Below are 26,333 nucleotides of genomic sequence, written 5' to 3' on the forward strand. Positions count from 1 at the left end.
TGTAAAATGGAAATATTAATCCTTCCTATTTTATAAAAGAAAATGTTAAGACTCAAATGTAGTTTGTAAGTGAATAAGCTTTAAAAGCAGCAAAACCGAACCTAACAGTAAAATGAAATGAATCCATTCATATCTCCATTATATCCTTTGACATGTGGCTCTAGATACTAGGAATATTTCTAAGGAAATAGTGCTAAGGAAAAAGAAATACTGAATTGATGCAAAGGCTCAAATGCAAAGGCTCATGTAAAAACAAGCATTTGAAAGAGTCACAGTTTCCTGAACTTCTTCACTTGTATGAAGAATTCCATATTTGGACCTTTCTTCTTAGCACCCTGGTAGGACACTGGAGATGAAGGGAAACTGAACTCCCTGGGCTTACATCACTGAATGAATGTGATGATCCCAGTACTGGAACTAAAAAATACTTTTTCTCCATGTTCCAAGTTCTAGCTGGGCTAATAATGAGGCTAACAGAGACAGATTAATGTGAGCAAATATTCAAAGTTAATTGCAGATGTAAATGCCAGGGGTGTCATAAGATATGAGATCTGAACAGGCTTTGGGCAGTGGAGGTTTATATGCCATTGTGGACAAAGGAGAGAAGAGACAGCAATGGGATTTCAGAAGGGAAAAACAGGCAATGTATAGGTAGCTAATAAGAACAGAACCTGTGTGGCAGGCAAATTCTTGCCAGGCAACCCAAAAACATTGGGACATGGTGGTGGTAGAGGTGGTGGTGGTCGTGGTGGTGATGGTGGTGATGATAGTGGTGGTTGTGGTGGTTTTGGCGATGGTGGTGATGGTGGAGGAGGTGGTGATAGTGATGGTAGAGGTGGTGGAGGTGGTGGAGGTGGTAGTGGTGGTGATGGTGGTGGTGGTGGTGGTGGTGGTGGTGGTGGTGGTGGTGGTGGTAGTGGTGGAGGTGATGGTGGTGACGGTGGAGTTGGTGGTGGTGGTGGTGGTAGTAGTGGTGGAGGTGATGGTGGTGACGGAGTTTTTGGTGTTGGTGTCGGTGGTGATGATGGTGGTGGTAGTAGTGGTGATGGTAGTGATGATGGTGGTGGTGGTCATGATGGTGATGGTGGTGATGGTGATGGTGGAGTTGGTGGTGGAGGAGGTGGTGATGATGGTGGTGGAGGTGGTGGAGGTGGTACTGGTGGTGGTGGTGGTAGTGGTGGAGGTGATGTTGGTGACGGTGGTGGCAGTGGTCTTGGTGGTGGTAGTGGTGGAAGTGGTAGAGGAGGTGGTAGAGGTAGTGGTGGTAGTTTTGGTGATGGGGTGGTGGTGGTGATGATGGTGGTAGAGGTGGTGGTGGTGGTGGTGATGGTGGTAGAGGTATTGGTGGTGGTGATGGTGGAGTTGGTGGTGGTGGTGGTGATGGTGGAGGAGATTTAGCTACCAGGCCTCCCTGGAGCCTTCCTCTCTAATGCTAAGGTGAATAAGTTTTCCTGCCTGGAGCAGGCCTTTCCATCTGAATCTCTTAGGCAGAAAAGGGGGATGATTAAAGGTTCTTTCTGAGTATTCTGTGTCTTAATAGTTAGCTTAAAAATCAAGACAGCACTAGGCACAGTTTGGGGGTTGCAACAGTTTGGTTCCCTTTATAAACAAGGAGGAATGGGAAATGGGGCAATCTTTAATACAAATGCAGCCTACTTTGGAGAATTCCTTCTTTCTTTCTTTCTTTCTTTTTAACATGGCAGGGAATGGGGTTTATAGACACAAACAGTCATAGTTTTGAGAAGAGGTCCATTCTCAGCTGATGAAGAGAAACTCCAGAACTGCTGAAACCAGACCCACATTGTGAAGACTTGATACAATTATTTGCCTTCCTGCCTCCCTACTGTGGGGCCAGTAGGAGTTTGGGGGAAGGAAAATCCCAGTTAACTCTTGACTTAAGTCCAAGATAATGGCTCCATCCCACTCTCTGCTTCCTTTCTTGACAAACAGAACCCCATTTTATGGTTATCAACTGAAAAAAGCATAGAGTAAATTAGGTCAATAAAAATCTTAGACAGAAGTTTGAGTTAAAGGGAAATGAGTGCAAATAAACTTCTCTTATCACAGGCTTTAAATAATTCGAGAACATTTTAGAGAAGAAGAGAAGTACTTTCTCCCCAGGGAGAACATCCAAGGGACTATAGAAACTTGGGAAAACTGCTGACAAAGAAACAACTGCTGTTTCTTATCTTGCAACTCCTTGTCATCAGAACCTTCCTCTTCCCATCCATTTGACCTAGTGCTTGACACTGACCAAAAGGTGTCTTAAGAAAATAAGCCTCACAGCAGTACCAATGGAAACTCTAAGGACACCCATCGAAGTCCCCCCTGTCACACCCTTTTGGGAATTCTCAGCTTGGAAAGTAAGGGGAGCTTCTCAGAGTCAGGAAAAAAGTAAGTCTAACTTCCCCAAATTCTCATTCATTCCTTGTATGGTCTACCATTTTTTCATCAAAACAATAAATTTGCAACAGATTACTATATCGGGTGCTACTTGCCTTGTGCATTTTGTGTCCGAAGATAGAGGAGATGCAAAGCTGAAAATATGATCAAATGTTCTGTATTCTTTGAGGACATTCCATCATTATTTCTCACATGCTATGAGAACTCTGGTAGATGATGCTACCTCACTGGCGAGTCTTAAAATTCCCAGCAATTCTGAACTTTAGACAAAGCCTTCCCTCCCCATCCCACAACTCCCACAAGGGAACAAAACTGTAAGCACCGAAGAGATCAAATAACTCAATGATTAGTGAGAGAGCAGCTAAGAATTACAAGTGAGATTAGCCTTTCACCCTGTATCAGCCAGAATGAAAAAGTAACCCTGTAACTATTTTGAAGCCTAATGCGTATTTCTAAGAATAAAATGTTTGGTTGAAATGTATCGTCTTCTATTTGTTTAGACTGTGAACTTGAAAGATTTTTAGCTTCAAAAGAAATACAAGCAAAACAACAAAACACCAGGCATAGGAAGCACTTGAAAATTGTTGCTGAATAAAGGCACAAATGAATGAATGAAAAGGACTGAGTGAGCCACGCTTAAAGCTAATGACCACAGGTCACAGTGCAACTATGTAAAGAAAATTGGGGGCAACCTGCAACAATAAATTGCCATTGGGGCAGGCTTGAAAATGGTGATGATCTTAGTATCCCGACACCCAAACAAGTTACTTCTAAGCAACGTTTATGTAACATCATACCCATTACATTAAGTGACACAATTACATTAAGAGTCCCTGCCCATAAAGAAGGTCTTAAACCTGAATTAGGAGCTAGAGCAAAGAACAAGCATGGCATAAGATCATGTTCCTTATTCCTCCTGTGGGACAGAAGCAAGCTGTGACATAGCTCACTCGTGAACTTGAATGCCTCACCTCTGGTTGGTTGGTAATAAACCATCTTTGCTCTATTCAAACTAATGAGTGGTTGCAGTTAATAATGAGATAATGACATTAATTAGCTGATTTATATTCATTGTTATTTTACTCATTATTTTGCTTTAATTATTATTTTAATTTACTTGCATTCCCAGGCATCCATCAAGTGATGGTGGATTAAGACACTCCGGTGCCTCTCATAGGGAGCAGGAAGAAAGTTGACCAGAAATGTAGATGTAATGTGTATCATGGATGATGAAGAATCAGCAAAATGGCAGGTATGTATCGTACCAGGATAATTCTTGCCATCCAGGGGCACACTGCGTATTGAGAAAGAAATTCCCCATGCAGGGGGTTTACCAGTAGATACTGTATACTGGGTCCAAAGTGAGATGTGTGGGAAAAAGCACCTAAACCTTGTGCCCTTTGAGCTAGTCCCAAGGATAGATGGAAATGAAGACGTCAAGGACAAAATATACCTCAGTGTAGGAATATAAGGCAGTGAGTGAGCCAGTTAGCCTGGACTGAAGGCTTTTTGTTTTCTTGAGGTGTGGTGGGCAGTATTGGAAAGACTGGAAAACAGGTAGGGGTTGCCCTCTATCTACACTGCCCAGCCCCCACCCACTGCTTCCCCAGGCATCAATCCAAAAGCAAAACGTAGAAGCCAGATCTTCACCACCGCTCATAATACTGAGCATGCCATTCAAGTCAATTCTAAGTCCCCTACTTCTTTTCTCACCACTCCACCCAATTCTGCTTCACCCCCGGCTGTGATCAAGTTCCTACAACTCCTCAAATGGGTTATGAAGTTCCCTGCCCCCCAGGGACTTCCCTCCTCCTAGAACATTCTTTCCAGCCCTCCTCCATCTAATACATTTCTATGATGTTCATCCGCTTCTCAGTCTGGCTTAGCAGTCCTTCCTCTTTTCTCCTGACCACCTGACCACCACGCTTTAACATGCTCCCTGCATGTGCACATGTGCACACACCCGTACGCACACAGCACAACCACCCTCCGTCTGCTGTTACAGTCCTAGAAGGCTGTGAGGACTGGATTGTGTCTTATTTCCATTGTGGCAGGAACAAATGATTGTTAGATGAATAAAGGGTGAATGAATAAATGAACAAATGCAAGACAGAATTCGAATTTGATCCCAGAAGCAACGAGAAGCCACATCGAATGGAGGGGACGAATGGCATGAAAATGTATTAGGGGTGGGGGAGACGTTGCTTCCCAGCAGCAATGGCAGGAGAGATTTGGGCTTTTAGCTGATTAGAAACTTCATGAGCCTCCTGAAGACCGACATAAAAAAAATACAAAGAAATTTGGAATAAGCAAAAAAAAGATTACTAGGTGTATCCACTGGAAACCCCTGCACTGTGTAAAGCAGACCCTTCTGGTTGTCTGACTCTGGCCTTTTACTGCCTTTGAGATATTTTGCAACTCTGTAAATTATAGATAGCAATGCCGCAATGCAAGCAAAGTCTTGACCAGAGGCATGCAAATAAATGCTTTTGAATGGAGATGTTGTAGATTTGCTTCTCCACCTCCCAACACGTGCTTCCTGCCTATTTTTATGTTCATCTTCACATTCCTTTATATCAAGTAAACTTGTATTCTTTTGACTTCTCCTTTGAACCAATGATTCTCTCATTAACAATGAGTGAAATAAAATCCTTAATGTGATCATTAAGGAAATATAATCTGTATTACTATATCTGGATTAGAGTCATTTTACCTTTTGCTATTAGAAAATGATCCTTTACCCACAAGGCTGGGTGAACCATGCATTTCCTAGAGTGGCGCTCTCCACGCCAGGGGCACTGCCCAGCACCCTCTCTCCGCCAGCCCTCCATCTCAGCACCAGAACAGTCACACCTTCTTTTGAGCACCTTGCATTGTGATATGCGCTTGAGGTTGGTCTTCTTGTGAGGGCTGCCAGGAAGCTCAGCGTCATGGCCAGCCATCGAGAACCATTTCTTAGGCCAACTCCTGGCTCCATTTTATGGTTCCACCATTCATTCTCTTCTTGGACACTGACATTTGATACATTTGCGGCCCTTTAGGTATCATTTTAAAAAAACACCCTAAGTACCATTTCAAAAAGGTGGATACCAGGGTCAGTGCCATTTGGGAGATCTGAATGGAAAGGGGGGAGTGAACAGACAGCTAATTTCAAAGATATTTGGAAGGAAGGAAAACCACACAGCTGGGCACAGGTTACACATGAGGAAAGAAGTAGGAGCAAGGACCACCTTCAGTTTCTGTGCAAAGCGCATGGTGGGCATGACACTAACGAGTCCTGGACTCAGCCATGTAAATTGTGGCTTTGCCCAGTTTTCAGGGGGGAGGTCAGCAGCAAGATTTAGGTGCTCATCCAGGTGTTGTACACAAAGGAAGATTTTAAGTTTTTTGTGTCCACATGTACAAACAGAAGCTGAGAAAGGGGAGCACCAGGTCCTAGAGGAGAAAAGGTTCCCTGGGCTAGCAAAGCGGGTTCTGGGTCAGCCTGGGCTGGGGTGAGACGCCGCTTCGGGAGGCCAGCAAGAAGCAGGGTGCCAGGAGAAATGGCTGCTCTCTGAGGTGCTCAGCGAGTGTCCTCTGCATATTGGACTGACCCAGCCAAATAAAGATCTTAAGCTGCTACTTTGCCCAATGAGTCCATTCCCACACCCTGGAGCTGGGAACACACAGTATCGAACCCCTGAACAAACAGCCTGTGAAGGAGAGAGCAAGGTCTGTCTCTGCTGCCCCATTAGCACACTGGGGAAGTGAGCTCAAACCCAGCTCTGATTATTGTCCTGGGCTTGCGAAATGCACTTGGGTTAAACTGTCACTTGGAGGCAGTCCGGACTGACAGGTAAGGAACTGAGAAAGGGAATCAATTGGCTGTTGAAGATGCAGTAAAGCTGGTGTCCTATTGATCTTGAGATGCCTCCATAAATGCGTCTGAAACTCCAAGAGGTTTCTTTCTACGAGCCAGACATGGTGGCTGTCCAAGGAAAGACCCCCTTCCCTGGGTCCCCTCATCCTCTGATGAGAGATGGTTCTCTTATTCAGAACAGAAACAGGGCTTCTTAAATACCACGACAGACCTTTGCTGACTGCAATACAGGCATGCTGTTCAGGGACTATGGAGAATCTGAGGAAAAGGGTGGGCCCTTGGTGGAGCTGACATGCATACACGGCCCAGCAGCCAGCAGCCCCCCCCCCCACCGCCAGTCATCAGGCGCCCCCAGCCTCGAGCCTGGCTGAGATGGTTCCTAGGAGGTCAGAGCAGAGTGGACATGCATTCTCCATCCATGGATGAAGTCAGCATCATGTTTAGGCCCCCTGAGCTCTGCTCACCGCCAAATGCTTTGCCTAAACTACCTACAAACAGCATAAGCCTCTATATTTTGCCAAGCATTGAAATAATGGCAGCATAATAATGGGTCTGCATGTGGTCTGTAAAGCCACAAAGACACTGCCCGCTACAATGCTTGAAGTTCATGCTGCAGAAAACTGTCTGCCTCTGGTAATGAACCAACCAGCTTCCATTGTATCAAAAAGTGGTTCTCTCTCTTCCTTGTTTATAATGAGGTCAACTCTAAGACCTTCCTAGCACTTTATCCAGAGAAAGCACAAACATCCCAGATCTCACCAGCTCACTGTAACTACCTTCTTGAGGGATGTTTGCTCCATTTTAAAGATGGGGAGAGTGAGGCTGGAGGAGGTTGGACAGGGTTGCCCCAAATCAATACTGGGCAATGGCGAAGCCGGGACTTGGACTCCAGAATGTTCAACTCTGAATATCGTGTTCATCCTACTCCTCCAACATCTGTAAGAACCTCCAAGATCAAAATGCTCAAATACAACAACCATCCCACCAGCTCCATCTCTTATCCCCTGCCTCCTTTCTAATGAGACTTTCACCTTCCCTCCCTTTCAGACAAGAATAAAAAGGTTTGGTTTTAAATTAATTTGGGGTTACTATATGGGGCATGATTATAATGAAATAAACATACTTTTATAAATATCATATAAACATATATATACAGAGAGATTAATTTAGCATGCGGGAACTAAATGTCTCTTCACTTCAACCCTTATACCCTCATTTCAGGAGCTCACTTTTCACTCAACCCTACTGAAACAAATGAGCACAAAAACGAAAATCATCAGATTAGCCCTCCCCAACCATAGCCCTAATTCCTACTGTGTTTTGTACACATTAGCCCTTATTTTTTCAACTCTGAAAGTCTTCTGCAAGAGGAAAACACTTGCCCCCAAACCTAGGATCAATATGACAGACCAGCTTTGCTCCATGCAGCACGCCCCAGGTGTGCATCTGCTGGTGACACACACCCAGCTGGAGTGAAGACTCAGACTTTCTCATAATGTGCTTCACAGGTATCATTGACAGATAGCAGCTCCTCCATCAGCTCTCCCTCTTCCCTTTAAATCAACCAGGTGTGTAAAAGGAAAAGCGAGCTGGTTTTCCATTTGCAGAGGCCAGGAGTCACAGCTCAATCCATCTTTAGAAGCGGGGAGATTCACGAAGCTGGGCCGGGCTGAACAAGACGCTCCAACCAAGAAACAAACAGGCTGATAAATTAGCACCATGAAGCCACTGAGCCGAGCCCCAAGAATCAATCCAATCGGCTGCCTCCTCGTCTAGCTCATTAACTGGTTGAGATTACCATCACCCGGGAGTAGCCTCACAGCTGGAAATTAAATTAGCCTGGCTGTAAACCAGGAACGTAGAGTGGAAAGTATGTGATGAGCAGTCCTGGGGAAAAACTCCACACCGGTGCCCTCCCTACAGTCATCCTCCAGTCTTCCACACTGGCCCCTTCTCAGCAGTTCCTCCTCTGAAGAATAAGAAAAAGAAATGGAGAGATAAACACACACATAGCACCCCTGCAAACGGTCTGTACAGAGGGATAAGCTCCAGTAAGAAGGGCAGCAGGCACTAATTGCACATTCAGAACAGGTGTGTGCCTGCAAAGCCACCTCTTAATTACCAGGTTTGGCATTTTGGCACTGGCAGCCTGGCCCTGCTCAGCTTCTAAGAATGCTGAAACGGAGCATCCACAGGGCTGTTCCTTGTTGTAGGTCCGAAGAACTGAGAAATGGAATTTCTAATTACATGGCTTTAGGCTTTACCCGAATGACAGGCTCTGTCCAGGCAAGCAAAAAGCAAGCAGCTTAGAGGACGTGGGTCCCAGAACACATCCTGACAGGATCTCCAGCACTTGCCTATTTTTTTTTTTTTCTGGGTGGCATCTTTTCTGATCACCAGCAAAAGCAATTCCTATGTAACACTATTCAATGGCATCTTGTAAACCCCACTTCCAAGCTGAAATACTTGAGACAAAGAAAGGTGCAGGATAAACTGCTACCCTCTGAAGTCATAGCATTAAGGCTCCCTCGCAACAGATACAAGCCCCTGATGCTGTCCAATCTCGCCCTCAGTTTTCCGCCGCTGGCCCTTCCCAGCAGGCATCTACCACACTTTTTCACATAAACCTCCTTGCCTTTTCATGTGTATCTCCTCTGCCCAGAAGAACCCTTTCCCCAGTTGGTCTTTACATGAACGCCTATTCATCTGTCAAAACCTTGCTCGGGTATCACTCAGAAGTCCTCTCAGAAGCCTTCCCCGGGAAGACTACCCCCTCCCCAGCCACCTAGACACTAACCACTCCTTCCTTGGCGATATTTCTATGCCTTGAACTTCCTCTGTATTTGTGTGTCACGCTCTACTGTGCTTAGCTTTCACTCCCTCTCTCTCTAGTCACACTAGAACCCCTTCACACTAACAAACACAGAACAGCCTTTCTGCCCCCTCCCCTCTCCCCTTCCTCCGATGGTCACAGTGTCATCTCATAGAAACATGCTCCCACTCACTTGACTCCCATATATCCCTTCTCTTCCTTCAGGCCTCTACTCAGCTTCGACTCTTTACAAAGACCTCCTGCCTAATATGGTCCGTTTCTCCCATTGCCCTCTCCCTCATCACCCTCTGTCCCCTCCCTCTGTTTTACTTCTATTCATGGCTCTCATCACTGGGGGAGACCTTCTGTCTTCATCAGTTTTCTTGTTGATTTGCTCCCTGCCCATCCCCCTAGTAGAATGTAAGCAATGTTGAGGGCAGGAGCAGTGCTAATAAAATAGGCAAGAATATTTGTGAAGTGAATAAATCTTTGCATTTGCAGAGCCTCAAAAAACTGATAAAATCAATGTGCAGCCAATGTCCGCTGACACCAGTGGACATTCTAACACAGGGCCACCAAGAGCTAAACAAAAGCAGCTGGGTTCCTCCCCAGTTGTCTGTCCCTGTTGCTGAATTCCAATGTGTACAATAATCCCCAAGGTCCCTAAAGCCGGTTTCCTTCAGATCGTCCTCTCAACACACACCACTGAGTGGAGAGAAGCCAGGTAATTTTACAATGGAGGCAAAACAGCACCAAATACAAATTCAGATGTAATTGACAACCAACCAGCATCTGGGAAATTCTTCTTGCAGAGGCGCACTTGTTAAGCATGAGTGGGGCCAACCTTGAGGACCTAAACCCACCGCTGAACCTGACTGCTACCCTCACTTGTGAAGCATCTTTACCTGCAGCCCACACTGCAGCTACCTGCTAAGCCCACACTTTGAGCTTCTGGGACCTTTGTCCTATTTGCCACATCCAGGGGCTGAGCAACCACAGAGAACGTACACCAATAGGTGACATGCCCGTGTGTTTCCCATTCCCCCATGCTGACACCCACAAAAGACACCATTTGGGTAAGATGAGGTGGCTTTGATCAAAGTCCTAAAAACGAATGAAAGCTTATGTCTCAAGGAAGCGGGCCCACGTGCTCCCTGGCAAACGCTCATTTTACGGGACACAAAAAAGCCATGAGCCTATTCTGTGCTTCTCTTTCCAGCTGGGACTGGAAGAAAACACAATCCTAAAAGTAACTGTGAATGACTGGCCATTCCACCAGAGGGCACAAATGTGGGGGACACAGGGCCAGTGCACAGGGCCTGCCCTGATCATTGGACTGCCCTCTAACCAGCAGCCCCTGGCTGTCCTCTCCTGAGCCCAGCACCTCTTGGCCTCTCGTCTCTCTCTCTTCTCAGAAGAAGTAGGCTCTGGAGCAGGGTGATGTTCTCAGTCAGACGTGATCAGAGAGTGCAATCACTTTTACACTCTAACATGGAAGGCTCCCAGACTTGAGTTCCTCCACAGTGAATGATGGGAATAAGCGAGATCACTTTGAGAATGCCGGCAAGCATGAGCCAAACATGGTTTCTCTCTACTTGCTCAGGATTCTGAGACAAGAGGGGAAGCTTTGCCCTACCCTGGCCAGCTGGGCCAGAGAAGTTCATGTGAGTTCCATCCCCACCTTGCTTCCTCCATTAGCTCAGAAGTCCCTCCCCAGGAAAGGCAGGGTTCCTCCCCTCACCCCCCCCCCCATGGTGGAGTGGGGAGGTTAGGAGAGGAGGCTGGCTGGGTTCAGCCTGCAGGCTTTGGGCCATCTGTTTCTTCAAGTCATTGGGCTGGGAAACTGGTGTTTGGAGCCTAGCTGGGAGCTGGGGAAGAATGGCTCTCTTTCCCCCAAAACTTCAAACTGCAGAGGGACAGTGTGTGTCCTTTCAGTATCATCCAAGTGACCCAGAGGCAATAGGGCGCGGGCTGTGTGGGCTCTGTGATGAGTGAGGAAGTGTGTCTTGTCCCCTCCGTGAGCACTATCAGGGCAAGTACTTGTTCTGGAACTCTGAGAGTGACACACAAATCACTCAGCAGGGCTGTGTTGTACATCTTAGGGGGAAAAAAATCTATACCTTTTCTTGCTTTCTTTACCTTGAAACACCAAATTATTTCATTTTTCTCAAAAATACATGAAAAGAATTCCAATGCATAATTCAGGTAAAGTCTGAATTTCTTTGGTATAGGAGGCTCTGCTGGCCTGAAAAGCTCCCTTTGGTCAAGGAGATAAGGCCCCTCTCTCAACATGACATGGTACCCCTGAGCCGGCCTCCGGGCCCACCTTCTCTGAATCTCCAGTACTTCCTCTCCTCCACCAACCCCAGGGCTCTGCCATCCCTCTCTCCAGGCCTTTCCCAGAGTGCTGCCTGGAACACCTTCATTTTCTTTCTGGGACAATCAGCTGAAAAACACTTATCAAAGCCCAGCTCAGTGGTAGCCTCGCCTTTGAACCCCCTTCTCTCAGCTTCCACAGAATTTCTCACTTTGTTCTGTCTTATTTCTCACCATGGCCCTTGACCAAGATAATGATCTCCTTGAGGCTTGTAACAACTGCTTAACATCTTCCTTTCCAAGTGCTTTCATACTCTTTGACCCCCTCAAGGTGTTCTAAAACTGTCTGGTAGATGAAATCGGATTGTGAATGAATGAATGGTAAACAGTAGATTATTCTATGAGTAGTGCCAACTGGATGCTCTGGTCATGACTTAGCAATAAGGCTGTGTTGTTATTGCCTGAATTTCACAAGGCCCATAGAAAGAGAGGGTGGGTATTAAATATCCTGTTAAAAGATACGTAACTTTATAGGAAGGGTAGTGCGATAAGAAAGAAAAGCTAGTCAAGCGCACGCAATAGAGGAGCCCACTCTGGTGTGAAACCGTTCACCTCCAGGTCGTGTGAAACACCCTTGCCAAACACCTCCCCTGAAGCAGGGGCTCAGGGAAGAGGTGAGGGGCCATCCAAACAGGTGTTAAGATTTCGCCAAATATGAGGAGTCCACGGTAAGTGTGCCAGGAGATAATAAGGTTATTATAGCAAGTTTAGAATGATTGCAAGGGAAACCCAGGTACTTTTGTAACTTAAGTTTCATACAAAGAGGTAAATGAATCCCTTATCTCTCTCTAAAAAGGTTCCACTCGCCTCCTTTCCCAGTGACATCTAATACGAAAGTTTCCTTTGTTTCCGGTGCTGTGTGACTAAAGAACACTTCAAGTGTTTCCCCTTGGCCCCAGACACAAAAAGGGAAAGTGCACGTTTTTTTTGTTTTTTTTTAAAGGTGATTGTCTTGGTTTGCAGCTCAAGGCTGAAGGTGTTTATATGTGGCAATCACGATACTTTGCAGAGACCTCAGTATCATGTCCAGGGTGAGAATCACATTGGTGCTGTGATCAAACACACACAGGCCACAGGGCTATACTGTGATGGACAGTAAAGAACAAACTTTCACCCTTTCCCAACTCCACCAGACATCTCCCTCTGTAAACAGCTTGGAGACAGAGTGACCACCTTTGAAAGCAGGCATGAGCTTCTCAGAGGAAAGCTGAACCTGCAATTAGCCTGCTCAGAGCAGAGCAGCCTGTGGAAGCCTCCTCAGCAGCCTGCGCAAGCCGGGACCTGACACCCTCCTCAGCTGCTGCTCCTTTGCCTGGGCCCCTGATTTACTGCAACCCCAGCTTCTCCCTCTGTACTCTTTTTGCACAATTATCCTGGGAGAAGGGTGGGTGCCAGCACACTGGGTTTGCGGTGATGTCTTAAGTGGGAGAAGTATGGAGTCTAACACCTATTCCAAGGGTGGACAGACAGAGTAAAGAGCCAGGGGTTCAACTCTTTGAACTGCAAGAGCCTTGGAGACCTGCTCTGCAAACTGCCCCAGCTGGCACGTGGACAAACACTACTCCTCCACTTAGCAGGAGGTACCGAGTAAAAAAAGGATTTTGAATTCACAGGGAAGCCTTAACAAAATTAAATGGAGTTTTGTTTTGTTTTCAGCTATAGTACTTCTCAGGATCCTTAGTATGCTGAGATGGAACCATTTTTTTGTACAAATCACTTATTAATTTTTTAAAAACTTTCTGTTCACTGAAGAAACAAGACAGTGCTCCTCAAATTGTTATCTGAGGGCTACCTGCTAACTATCTTCAGGAAGATAAATACAAAACCTGAGACTGTATAAAGCTACCCTAAGTAATCTGACATTGTTGCAACATCTAAGGCTCTGATCAGTGAACTCATTAGGCAGAGGACAGATGAGTGTGGATGTTGCAAATTGTGTGGCAGGAGGCATAAGGCACAAGATGTCTACTAGTCACCCGCAGCAGGACACCGTATCAGTACACAGTGAACTGCGGACCGATCGGTCCACAAGGAAAACTATGGTCCTGTACCAGAGTTTGCTGAGCACTGGCACTGATGGGTCCATGTCCACTGTGTACTTCAGGATGTTGACACCACAAAGACAAAGTGAGTGCTCAAGTTCACAAAGTGTCCATTGCAAAAGACTAACCCCAACTGGGGGCCCCATTGTAAGAAGAGCCAGTTTAAAAAACAAAAAAAATGTAAAATAAAATAAAAATATAACAAACATGTCAATGAAAATGATTTAAAGATGGCGATTCTAATTTTAAATGGCATTCAGTTACCAGACCTCCATGCAGCCTCTTCCAAGATCTCTAAAGAGTTGTAAAATGAAAAATAAGTCAAATAGAAAAAAGCTAATTCAAAAATCTAACAAGAATGTCCATGATAAATGGGAATTCAATCCTGAAACAGTGCATACCTAAAAAAAAAGGGAGGGAGGGGGTGGGCACGGAGAACAATTTATATCCCTGACCAGGTAGCTCCATTGGCTAAAGCGTCATCCCAATGTGCCAAGGTTGTAGGTTTGATTCCTGGTCAGGGCACATACAAGAATCAACCAATGAATGCGTAAATAAGTGGGACAACAAATTGATGTTTCTCTCTCTCAAAATCAAATTTTAAAAAAAGAATTAAGAAAATAAAAGAAAGAAAACAGTTTGTAGCCCCTATCCTGTCTGGCATCTACCCAGACCTGAGACTAAGCAAGTAACAAGTGAGTGAAGTTGGCTCAGTGTGAGTCAATAAGGAGTAGTGGGGACCATGGCAAACAGAAGAGAACATGCCCCACACTCAGGCACAGCTACTCTCCAGGCCCAGCCAGTTGTTGCCTTGAGAAAGGTAAGCCTCGCACTGTCAGCTCCTTTATAAAAAAAGCAGAAAACCTGCATTTGTTTGTGAAATATTTGAATCTGTCAATATTGACAGTGAATTTACATGGTTTTAAAAACATACAAATATTTACTCTTGGATTTCACTTACAATAAGTTCAGTCATAGCTAACCAGTGGAACAAGGACAGTGACTAGGAGGGAATGTGACAGTGGCTTTGGGGTTCTTGAACTGCTGTTACATGGGTGTGTTCTCTTTGTGAAGATTCATCAGGCTGCACACTTCTGATCTGTACACTTTTTATAGGTATGTGAATATAATAAATTTGACTGAAAAACCCACAGGCCACATACATAAGTAAAATATGATGTCTGGGATTTTCTTCAAATAACACAGAAGAGAGAGGACACTTCTTAAAAATGATGGAGGAAAGTTTTGGGAGAAGTAGAAATAAAGCCTTGCTGAGAAGTGGTTGGGAGAGTGGTCCCCTTACAAATACAAGGATCTAGCTGGAGTTTCTCCCTGTATGGGGGGAGTTCTATGAACCAGTGCTTGAAGGCAGCATATGCCACCCAGAAGGGCCAATGCACACCGTGGGTCCTGGCATGGGCAAGGGTGGTGACCAGCAGGGCTAAGTTGCAGAGTAACTCCCAAGTTGTTGGGTGAAGATATAACTCAAGTTGGCCCAGGTGAACTCTATGACAAGACCTTCTTCTGCACAAGTGCTGGGGATGGTACAAGACAGGGTATCTCCACAGGGTGGGGCAAGGGTGTCTAGGTGTCAGCTGAGGAGGCAAGGAGTCACCGGGGGTGAGTACTGAGGGTTTCAGTGTGATCCTGACACCTGGGTGGCATGGGTGTGGTGGGCAGCTTCAAGGAACAGGTGAGAAAGAAGAGATGGGCTGGCAAATGAGGAAATGAAAGGAGGCTGCCGTCACAAAGTGGGCATCAAATGTACAGATCTTATCATAGGAGCAAGGGCAACAGGGATGATGCCAAAGTAACCAGTTGGTACATGGGTGACACGGATGAAGGCTGGTCTTATCAATGCAGGTATCATTGCAACAGAGGGGGCTGAGGACTGAGTGTAGGGAACTAAAGGAAATGACAGGAAAACAGAGAAAAAATATAACCTTGGGAATACTTTTATGCTGAGTTGTGTGGCATTAGAAGGGCCCTCAGGGAGGCCTTAGGTTCAAGAGGCTTAGCCACCTGTAGCTACAGCTTTGTGACCCTAGGCAACCTCTTTGAGCTTCCCTTTGCTGCTCTGCAAAACAGGTGAATGACCCAGAAAGGACCACTGGTAAGATGAAACAGTAGCAGCCACTCGCCTGCACACAGTAGGCCCTCACTCACTTTCCTCCTGTCTCACAGATAGCTGACATCCCCTCTCTTTCTTCTTACTGCCTTAGCTCTCTTTGGAAGCTCCTGGAAAAGTAAAACATAAAGTCATACTTCTTAATTTGTACTATTTAATCATTTTGTCACATGCTTCCTCTTCTTCAAATGGTTGTTAGATTTATTAGTGATTCAGCAGGATTAATGATTTTTTTTAATTCAGTGCTTAAATTGCTTTGAGACCTCTGAGCCTGTAGGTTTTAGTTCACTGACTAAAACATGCCCCTCAAAGACAAGTTCATGTCTCTTGTACTTCCTTAGAACCTGAGTGCTACCTGATGGCGCTTGATACCAGTGCTCAAATAGGGCATGCTTAGGACAGCGAAGCTGTTCTGTCTGAGATTATGATGAAGGATACTTGCCATTATACATTGGTCAAAAGCCATAACATGCAACATCAAGAGTAAACCCTAATGTAAACTATGGAATTTAGCTGATAATGGCATGTCACTGTAAGTTTACTGATGGTGACAAATGTACCACTCTGGTCTTGCGTGTCGTTAGGGGGGCAGGCTGTGCTTATGTGAGGGCAGGACATGTACGGTAAGGAACTGTGTCTCTTCACTCAATTTTGCTGTGAACTTAAAACTACTCTAAAAAATAAAGTCTATATACTTTAAAAAGTTAATAGTAATAAAGTTTTATTAGATAAATGAAAACATAGGTCAAAGTGATTTATAAGAATGTATTATTCATTAGCTATAGAAAAAGACTTAAAATGGTCACTTTTTGCTTTTTCCTTTGAGCATTTCGGGTCCATGACAGAGTCATGATCAGTTTCCCTACCTTACTCTCACCACCCCCACCCCCCACACACACTTGCTAGGGTCTACTGTAAAAAGGTCTTGGCTGGGAACAGGATGTTTACTTTTTTGTGCATCTGTGTTAACTGGCACACCAGCATAGGCTAAGTGCTGTAGACTCTGAGGCAATCAGACAGGAGGGCACCAGGGACCTAATGAACAGCACACATCAAGAGGAATGGCTGGGCTGAACCAGGCTAAGTTTCCAGCCAGAGAGGCCAGGAGGGGGAAGGACAGTCCTTTCAGCTAGGGGAAGGCACCAGGAGTGGTCTGGTGCTGAATTACATGTTCTCTAATCTTTGGCTCAGTGTGTCATCTCCCGGGGGGGGGGGGGGGGGGGGGGGGGACTTATTTTAATGGATGTGTGAAGTAAATCCTGCTTTGTTTCAACCTCTCCCGCAGCAACGAGCAGGTCCTATGTGAGCTTGCCGGCCTTTTAATACAGGTCATCTCCTAAACCTCTGCAAAACCTTCCAGAAAACAAGACTGCCTCATGCAATCATCAGAATTAAATCTCAGTGCCACCCGGTTAATCCCATCCTTACTGGACGCACTTTTCAGCCCATCATTCCTCCTAAAGAGAACTAGGGGAGGTTGAGCTCCTCAGGACTCCTGCCCAAACTCCAGGCTGGGGGAGCAGAAAGGCTTGCTTACAGGTTGCCCAAAGAGGAGCCATTCCTTCCCCTCTCTGAGTTGGGGGTTAGCTGCAGACTGTGGGCATAGGGCTGAGGAAAGGAGAGCCACCAGGGAGTGTGAGCCCCGGAGGAGCACTTGGGAAGCCGACTGGAAGTGCTGGGGAGGTGAACCAGCCACTGAGTCTCAGTGCGGCCGAGATTTCCGAATCAGAGGGGAACTTGAGTCCTCACTGCCCTGTCCAAGAGAAGCAAATTTTCAGACAAGCGGCATTTCCCCTCCAAAAGGCAGGGACATTTGTGCAGGAGGGTTTAGGAAAAAAGGAAGGAAGCACCACAGACCAGATACAAGTTTGGCTCCGAAGGTGAAAGCAGTTCTGGGCCAACTGGGAACAGCAGGGAAAGTCTGTACCCTCGCGGGCGGCACTCGCCTGCTCCACCCGCCCCTGTGGGTGGGGCTATCGCGTAGACCAGAAGCCATTGGTTTACCCGCGGCCCCTCGGGCCATTCAACGTGAGGCCAGGCCCGTCGGCACCGCCCACTGTGAGCTCCAGTCTGGCCACTGCAGGCTCAGCCCCGCAGGTGAGGCCCGGCACCCGGCTCCAGCTAGTCGTGTGGGTGCAGCAGGCGACCCCCAGAACCGAGGGGCAGCCGGGGCCGGGTCGCTGACCGGCCCCACCCTCAACGCGAGGAAGCTGGACCCTGCGTCTCCTGGGCTCAGCGGTCCCCTGACCAGCAGCAGCGATCCCAGGCGATACAGGGGCCGTGCTGACTGATCCCCTAGGCCGGTCAGCCGCGGAGCCATTTTCTCCGCCAGTGGCTGCGCGCTCCGCCACCTCCGGAGTCCGAGGTGTAAGCGAAAGCTCCTGCAGCTGCCGGAAAGCAACCTCCACGTGGCTACTCGGAGGCCTGTCTGGGGCCATTTTGGACACTTCTGCCACCACACCTTTCCTCTTGACCCCCATTCGTTAATTCAAGGGTACACGTGAAAAATCTGCTGCTTCTCACTTCCTTTCCCAATATTTTTCCCCACTCTCCATTTGTTGCCCAAGCCTCATATTGCCCAGAACAATCTTTCAGTATTTTAAGGGTTTCTAAGCAAGTGTGACCATGTCGAGCAGTGTAGGACAAAGATTTGGGAGAAAACAGGTATTTTGCATCGCCGCCCTCCCCACTCTCCCCTCCCCAGCCAGTTTCTTGATGAACACACCGGATCATTCACATTCTGACCAAAAGTATTTAAAAGTACTGACAGATATCTACTCAAAACAGTCTAGCCTAGGCTGAAATGCAATCAACGTCATGTTAATCCAGAGTCCTATTTTAACACATACATTTGCTGTATTTAGAAGAAAAATACTTTATTCCAAGAGCTTATTTGGTCTGTAACTAATTTATCAACTTAAAGTCACAGTGAATAATAACGTGTACACACATACATATAAATTCCTCTCTGGCAGTCCTTTTAAACAAACTCTGCACAGACCCTCACGAATAATGTTTAAAAGCAGCTCTGTCCAGGAGGCAAACAAATTCTGTCAGTAGAGCTTTGCTATTTAAACATGTTTCATCCATGACACGCCGAAGTAAATTTTTTAAATGACCCAGCAACTTATGTGATTTTTAATATATTTGAAGTCCCAGAAGTGGACATTTAAAGAAAAAATGTAAAATACAGACATAACCTGAACGAAAATACTATCACTCTTTATCTCTGTACAAAGAAAATTAATGGGGTAGGGTTATTAGCATTGGCAGTATTTTAGCAGAAAGCCTCTTGGCTGCAACGAAAATTATTTATTGTCACGTTATGAAGCTGGTAATTGTTCCTCACATCATACGCTTTTCCCCAAATGTAAAATTAGAAAGAAAAATCAATATATGCTAACATCAGGTTTATTTGTTGTTAGTTAATTTTGGTATTGTTTGAGAGAAATAGAGTTTTAGCAGGTAGTGTATAAAATATTTTTTTAAAGTTTCATGCTCTACTTACAAGTAGTATTCAAAAATATCAGTATCTCATTTCGTTTCGATCATGGTGAACGTTTTCATTTGAGGTAGGCAGCATATTGTATTCATTATGGTTGAAAATGTGCCACATACTTGGGGAATTCATTTTGCCGGGATTCCTGACTATCCCAACAGCCTAGGATGAAATGTCCCATAGTGTCTGAAATCACAGACTGTGAAATGAGAGAGATAGTACCCTATTCAGAAACTAACTATATTCCCAGCAAAAGAAATGTTCATTATGCTCTGCCTTCAAAGTGAGTATTTTGTGCTTATGTCAATCAACTTAATTTCCATGTTCACACAGTGAGAACGTAAAGTATTCAGGAACTACTGACAGGAAGCAGGAGGCAAGCAGTCTAGTCAAGTAGTGTTTTAGCTCTGAAGCTTTAAATAAATGCCATTTCCCTGATTCATAGCACTAGCTGACTGATGGGTTTGTGTTTGAAGTTCCTGGTGCACCTTTAATTCTAAATAACTTTGGTGATTCAAAGGGTCATCTTATATAATCAGAAAACCTTATGTCCCACGTTTTAAACAAAAAGGTAAATTAGCATACATATTTGGAATGAGGTTTTTTTCAAGATAGCTAAAAATATTTCATCAACCAAAAATAGAAAACAAAACTAGAAAAACAGAAGCTATGACAGGTCACTTTAAAATTTCAAATAACAAATTTAGCTGTAAATCTCTTATAAATAGTAACCGATATTAAATTGTAATTTTTTCAATAATCAGGCTTCCTTAAGAAGGCCAAGTCTACTTTAGTCAGCTTAGTCAAACTGTAGTTTTTTAAGACATGTGCTCAACCTAATTTTTAAAGGCCTGTTCAATGATAACATATCATTTGGAAGATAATAAGTGTAATTTAAATTCATACTTTTCAGCATTTTATTCATCTAAAACAAATAGGCTGCTATTAAATATTGACTATTTTATTAACTAAGAGCATCTGGGAAAACACTTATGATTAGGTTAATTTATGTTGTATTTTCCCCTCAACTTGTAAAAGATTAATCAACCATTTTATGGTCTAATTTAGGTGCCTAATTAAAAACAGAGTTCAACACATGCTACACTGTCTTGCTAATAAATCTTGACAGCTTTGTAACATGATGGTTCGTATTTCAAATTGTTGCATATAAATGTACAATTCTGATCTGCACCCAGGAGCTTGAAGTGAGTTACAGACGTGGTTTAAGCTCCAGGGCTGAGAAAGTACAATTACTTCAAAAAGGATTATCCCCAATCAGATCTTATCTCAAATTTCCTTTAGTGAAGACAGAAAGTCTTTGCCAACAAGTTTTTAGAAATGGACTAGAAAAATAGGGGAGAATTAGATTCTCAGCATTTATTAAATTAAAAATATAGGAAAAGTTGCTATTTTCAGCTACTAGCTTTGAGAAGGAAAGATTTTCTGAAGTTACTGGGTTTTAAAATCTAATTCTAAAAATATCTACTCAAAGTTTTAGCTCCAATTGTCTTCTGGTTAAATGTTTTCAGTCTTGACCTGGGGCACTACACTTCTTTTAAATGAATAAATTCATTCCAAGAGGTTTTGGAACATCTCTTTTAACCTTATGTCCTCCACACCTCCCAGCCTTAAATGGGGGCAAATGGAAGAGAATAAATCTATTCTCTAAAGGGACATTCGCTGTTTTCTCAGCCTTTATACTTGAAGTATATTTTTGTCATTTTAATGACTCCTCTGAGTCTGACTGTCCAGGTCAGGCAGAGAAGCGAAACTGCCACAGTGATGTAATTATCCTCACTCTAGTCATAAACCAACTTTGGTGAGAGCAACCGGCCTGTTGTGGAGCTGCTGGCCTTTTACAGTGAGTGACAGAGTGAGCAATCCACACGGAGGTCACGTGGCACCTCAGAAAACTCAAGCTCTTTTAAAGCAAACCCAGTTTTGAACTCTTCATATGTGACCACCATCACGCTTCTGGTCATTTAGCGAAGAAGCATGGGACAGAGTGACCTCTGGAGCAGCAGTGTGACCTCTTAGCTTTGCCACTTTCTGAGACATCTTGGGCAAGTTCCTGGCCCTCTCTGTGCCTGTGTTTTTTCATCTATAAAAGTCCCTACTTCTCAGCATTGTAATAAGGATTATATTTGCTAATCCTGTAAAATTTGAAACAGTACTTGGCACATTGGGAAAACATTCAAGAATGTGAGCTACCAACATTATTAAAACACACACACACTACATTTTCTTTTTGATGTGGCCACAGAATTAGAGTGTCAGCTTATTTTTGTATAACCAGAAATGGAAAGCCGAGTCAAGGCTGGGAAGGAATTTCTGCCCTATAACTCTAAGGCATATTTCATTATTATTAATAGTAATGGTAATAAAAAACAATAATCACACCATTTGGCTAACTTAATTCCCAAACTAAGGTCATCAAAATTTGTGAAAACCTACTGAATTTACGTCAAATCACAAAGAAATTTATTAAAGAATGTATCTATTTAAGTTTAACTCAATATTCAGAGCCTAAATGTGCAGGGTGTGTACTTCCTCCACCCTGGCACATGCGAGGTTCTCCCGAGCCCGGGCCCCAGAGTTCTCAAACACCATCACGACCGGGAACGGAGGGTAAAGGCCAGTTTCACCGAGTCCTGATGTGTCACTCCGTGTGCTAAGTATGCGAGGCCTGATTGAGAAACAGGGCTGGATAATGAACTGGAGAAGCAAATCCAGGAGTCTTAATCCCAGACTAAAACACACTCAGGTTCCAGGGCAGAGGGGCCTCGCGAACAGGCGCGTGTGATCTTTGCAGTAGATACTGAGGCAGGGGGAAATCTCTGGCTCCCTGGCCGGTGGCAAGGTCAGCACCGCGTCGCCACCACGGTGCGCTCCATCCCACCACGATCCTTCCTGTTCTGGCTGACGGTGTCTCTTTTGCCAAGTGGAAGGAAGGACAATCAATTTCCGAGACGCGCAGATCCGCCCAGACCCTGGGCTACTGGTTAGGCCACTGGCAGGACGGTGTACCAACGGATTAAACCCATTAACGACTCACAGGTACACAGACCAGACCTTCTCCTGAGGATTATGATGCTGACCCTCGGGTTCACCCATCCGTGCCCACAGTCTTTTAATGACTTCAAAATATCTAAATGCTTTCAAAATGTCTCCCCTCTCTCCAATTTTCTAGTTATGAGGACTTGTTTTAAACACGTGTCTGAACTGCAACCCTCTCTGGTTAATTATTATTTGTGCTCTCTCCAATCGGCTGTGCTGTGCGGACCTCCAGGGAGATACAACGGAGAAGGCACTTCTGGCGAGCAGCGGGGCTGGGCCCACCAGGGAAGACTGTCCGGCGGGGGCAAAGGGTGTTTCCCCCGCACCGGATTTTAGCAAAAGCGGTCTGGCTCAGGCGTCTCCTCCGGTGTGGTTGTTTAAAGTTAAAACGGCCGCTTTCAAAGTAATTCTAAGTCCACACATTTGCTCCGACATCCAAAATACTTTAATTAAGCAGAGGGCATTATTTTTTTTTTCCTTAAAGAACATCTACTAACCCAGCAGCCACGCCGTGTGCTGCTGGAGCAGCTGGGAATGCAAAGTTTGGGATGAGCTGCGGTGCTTGCAATCCTCAGGGCCGCAGCCCTCTGGCCTCCCCGCCGAACAGCCCCGCTCCTCGGTTTAGGGAGATGGCCCAGCAGAACGAGGAACTTACCGACTCCCGCGGCCCGGCCCCCAAGTCCTGCCGCTACAGGGGCCCAGGGCGTCTGTCCCGCCCTAGACTCCCGGCTGTGCTCTGCTGTGCAGACGCTCGGTAAAGGTTTCCAGAGGGATTTCGTTCTTTCTGCAGCGTTTGAGGCAGTCAAAAGGAACGCAGCAGGTGGAGGGCAGCAGGCTAAGAGATTGCGTGAGTCTTCCTATGGGGATTTCCACAGCCTGCCCCAGGTGCTTTAAAAACTGCCTGACGTGGAAGACTGAGTTAGTTCTCTGCCAGTTCCTCCCAGCCCGGCCCCCGTGCGTCTGATCTCAAAAAATTCCGGGCTGCCTCCGGTGGGTTCCACCTAGAAGGGCGCGAGTGATCGCCTGCCACCGGAGCCCCGGGATCAGCATCCCACGAGGAGACGCAGTGGAAATGGTACAAGTAATAACAACAATACGATCAATGACAATAGCTTACAATTAGAGAGGCCCCATGTGCCCGCCAGGCACCTGACCGCTCCAGCGCACTCCCGCCTCCCAGCCCAGCGGAGAACCACGCAATTCCAAAGCACCGAGGAGAGCTATGAGGCTCGGCCCGACTTAGAGACCTGCCAGAGCCAGGACTGCAAAGACCCCATTTTTAGCAGCTGGCGTCCACGGCCTGGGAAGGGTGGGAAAGGTGACTGTCACGGCAGGCTACACCTCGAGACTTGGGCAACTGCTAACACAATCACCAAGGACAAAAGGGAGGGGGGTGCCTGGGAAGAGAGTGTTTTTAATCCGCTGGGTCAGCCCCCCGCCCCTTTATTTTCTATCCTCTCCAGGGGCCGAAAGAGGGAATGAAGTTCGGCTCGACTCTCCCCTTCGGTTTTCCGAAGTCTACAGCCTCTTGGAAGCTTACACGGCTTGGAGGGGTGAGTGGATCGAGTCATACTTGGAAGGGTTGGGGCGCGGGGGGATGGGACGGGGAGGGTGACCACATAGATGGAATGGGGGCCGAGGGCAGGACCCCTAGTTGACGATGAGGTTTCCGAAGGCTGGAGCCTGGACCCTAGGCTCACCCCCGCCTCACCAGAAGCTCAGTTAACCCAACCACTCACCCCAAAGACTGGCAGCTGCAGGAAGCTTTGGGTAGAGGTCTTGATTAAGACCCGAGGGCCGCTGTGCCTTTGGACCCGGACCCCCCACCGGACTGGAGAACGGAGTTTCTGGAAGCCTCGATCTCCAGGCAACCCACATTTCTTAATCAATGGGCCCTCAATATTCTTTGTGCCTAGATGTGTAAAGGACCCAGAGATACGCACGTTCCCGACCTCGTTCTCCCAGCACCCAAACCAGAGAGACGGAAACTGACTGGCCGCGCCTAGGGCGCTGGGAAGCCTTCAAAGCCTCGCACCGCTCGCGCCCGCTGCAGTGCGCGCCTTTGCCCGACAGGGACCAGCACCGCTCCACAATCCGCGCGCCGCACACCGCCCGCTGCCCACGCGCCCGCCTGGCGAAGGCGCCGGGCAGCCCGCCCAGCTCACCCTCGCAACCCAAGCTACTCTCCAGCGAAGCGAGTGTGACCCTCTTTGGGTTCGGGTTCCAGCAAGCAAGAGGACTGTAACAAAACTAGTGACCAGACTCTCCACGGCCTGAGCAAAAGCACCAACACTCCTACCCCCCACATCCCCATCTGGGGAGCAGAAGCTGCTCCAGAAGTTGGTTAGGGCGGAGACTGCGGCCGGCGGAGCGCAGAACGTCCCGGGCGCAGAGAGGAAGAATAAAATACGAGCAACACTGGATTGATTCTTTTGAGACACGGCCACGGTTACAGGGTTGAGTGCTTGCCTGGAGCGCCATCTCAGTCGCTGTCCCTCCTTTGCGAGGGCTCTACTGATTAATTCTAGGGTACTATGAGCTGCCAGAACTCCCCGAGCAGTTTCTATGGATTGCAGCAAGCGCCTCCACCCCCGACCACTGCACACCGGGTACCGCGCTGGGGAGGGATTCTCAGCGCTGCGGGCCAGCACCGCGCATTCGTTCCCTCTGCCCCTCCCGCCCCCGGTGGTCCGAGATTGTATCCTGGTCACTGCCCCAGCACCCGCCTCGTCTCCCTCTTCTCCGGTCTGGGTGGCAGCCAGCACCTCTGCCCCTGGCCCTGGCAGGAAACTCACCGGTACCAGGCCAGGCCCTTGTCGTAGCTGCGGTCGAAAAAATGGGGCTCGGCGCCCACGGCGCGCACGTCGGGGTGCACGCGCAGGAACTCAAGCAGCGCCCGCGTGCCGCCCTTCTTCACACCGATGATGATGGCCTGCGGCAGCTGCTTGCTCCCGGACCCACTAAAGAAGCTGGAGATGGAGCTGGGGGAGTCCGGCGCCTCGGGACTCTGTTCCTCTTGGCTCGCTGCGCTCTCGGCCCTCTCCTTGTCCGCAGCCAACGTGGTGACTGGCGCCGCCTGGAACGGCAGCCCAGGGAAAGCCCCGTCGGGACCGGGGGCCAGGGCTGGAGAGGCGTGGACAGTGCGGGACCCGGAGCCCAGCAGCAACAGCCCCGGCGCCGCGGCGCACGAGCTGGCGCACGAGTACAGAAACATGTAGAGCCAGATGCAAAGCATGGCGAAGAGCAGAGCGAGCTTTCTCCTCACCGGTGGCGGGGGCGGCTGCGGCTGCGGCAGAAACCGGCTGGTGACATGGAGGCAGGATCGGCCGCCGCTCAGGCGCTGCCCCATACGCTGCCCGCGGGCTCCGCGAGGGGCATGGCTCAGCACATGGCTCTGGCCCTGCCCGAGCGGTGCACGCGGAGAGGGTTCTTGGGCCCTCCGGACGCCCGTTGGTTGGGTTTATTGCACCCGCGCGCCCGGGGCCACTGTTGCTGCTCCCGCTGCTCTTCCCCAGGTGGCGGCGGCAGCTGAAGCGGCCGCGGCTTTTGACATGTTGCCCGGAGGAGCCGCAAGTAGAATGAAAGTCGGGTGGCGGCAACTGCTGGCCTGGGGACGGCTCCTGCGGCGCGATGTCCCGCTCTGGACCACAAGAACCCTGCACTCCCTCGTCCTGGCCACTCCGGAAGGTTCGTACGGCCGTTGGCCGGGGCTGCCTACTCTCTACCCTGCGGGCTGAGCCTGAGCAGCCCCGGCACCTCCTCGCAGAGGCTGCGAAGGAGAACTGCGCAGGAAGAGTCTGAGACCGAGGTGGATTGGGCGGGCCCAGCCACTGAGAGTGACAGGTCGCTCCACTTACCAGAAACCCGGACCACCTTGCAAATACCGCCTCTTCGCTGAGGGTTCAGCAGCCAACCAGCTCCCGGTACGTGAGGGTGTGGAAAGGGTTTGGGGCGGAGGAGAGTGATCTGGAGCTGCTATTGGTCGAGGGGCTAAGGGCGGGATCAGAAGGGCTGAGCCAGGGGCTTGTGACTGGAGCAGATGGAAGGAAGGATGCTGGAATGACCCAGCTGTGGAAGAGGACAGACCCCACCGAGTGGTGCAGTTCGGGACCCGCGCGCATTTCTGCGCTCGCTCCCTGGGTGCCAGCCTTGGCTGT

At 47.5% G+C, this 26,333-nt stretch overlaps 1 protein-coding gene across 2 annotated transcripts in view; it reads right to left on the reverse strand.

The window, feature by feature from the left end:
• The window catches only part of HS3ST3B1 (heparan sulfate-glucosamine 3-sulfotransferase 3B1), a 41,318-nt gene extending 15,307 nt beyond the window's left edge, over nt 1–26,011 (reverse strand). For both annotated transcript variants that reach the window (XR_006656134.2, XM_024564933.3), the window contains exon 1: nt 24,972–26,011. Coding sequence is in view for 1 of the 2 variants with exons in the window: in XM_024564933.3 (XP_024420701.2) it covers nt 24,972–25,525 (554 nt within the window). In the remaining variant the exon portion in view is untranslated. The remainder of the gene's footprint in view (nt 1–24,971) is intronic.
• Between the last annotated feature and the right edge of the window lie 322 nt (nt 26,012–26,333).

The sequence above is a fragment of the Desmodus rotundus genome, chromosome 9 (assembly GCF_022682495.2).
Source record: "Desmodus rotundus isolate HL8 chromosome 9, HLdesRot8A.1, whole genome shotgun sequence".
Classification (NCBI taxonomy): domain Eukaryota; kingdom Metazoa; phylum Chordata; class Mammalia; order Chiroptera; family Phyllostomidae; genus Desmodus; species Desmodus rotundus.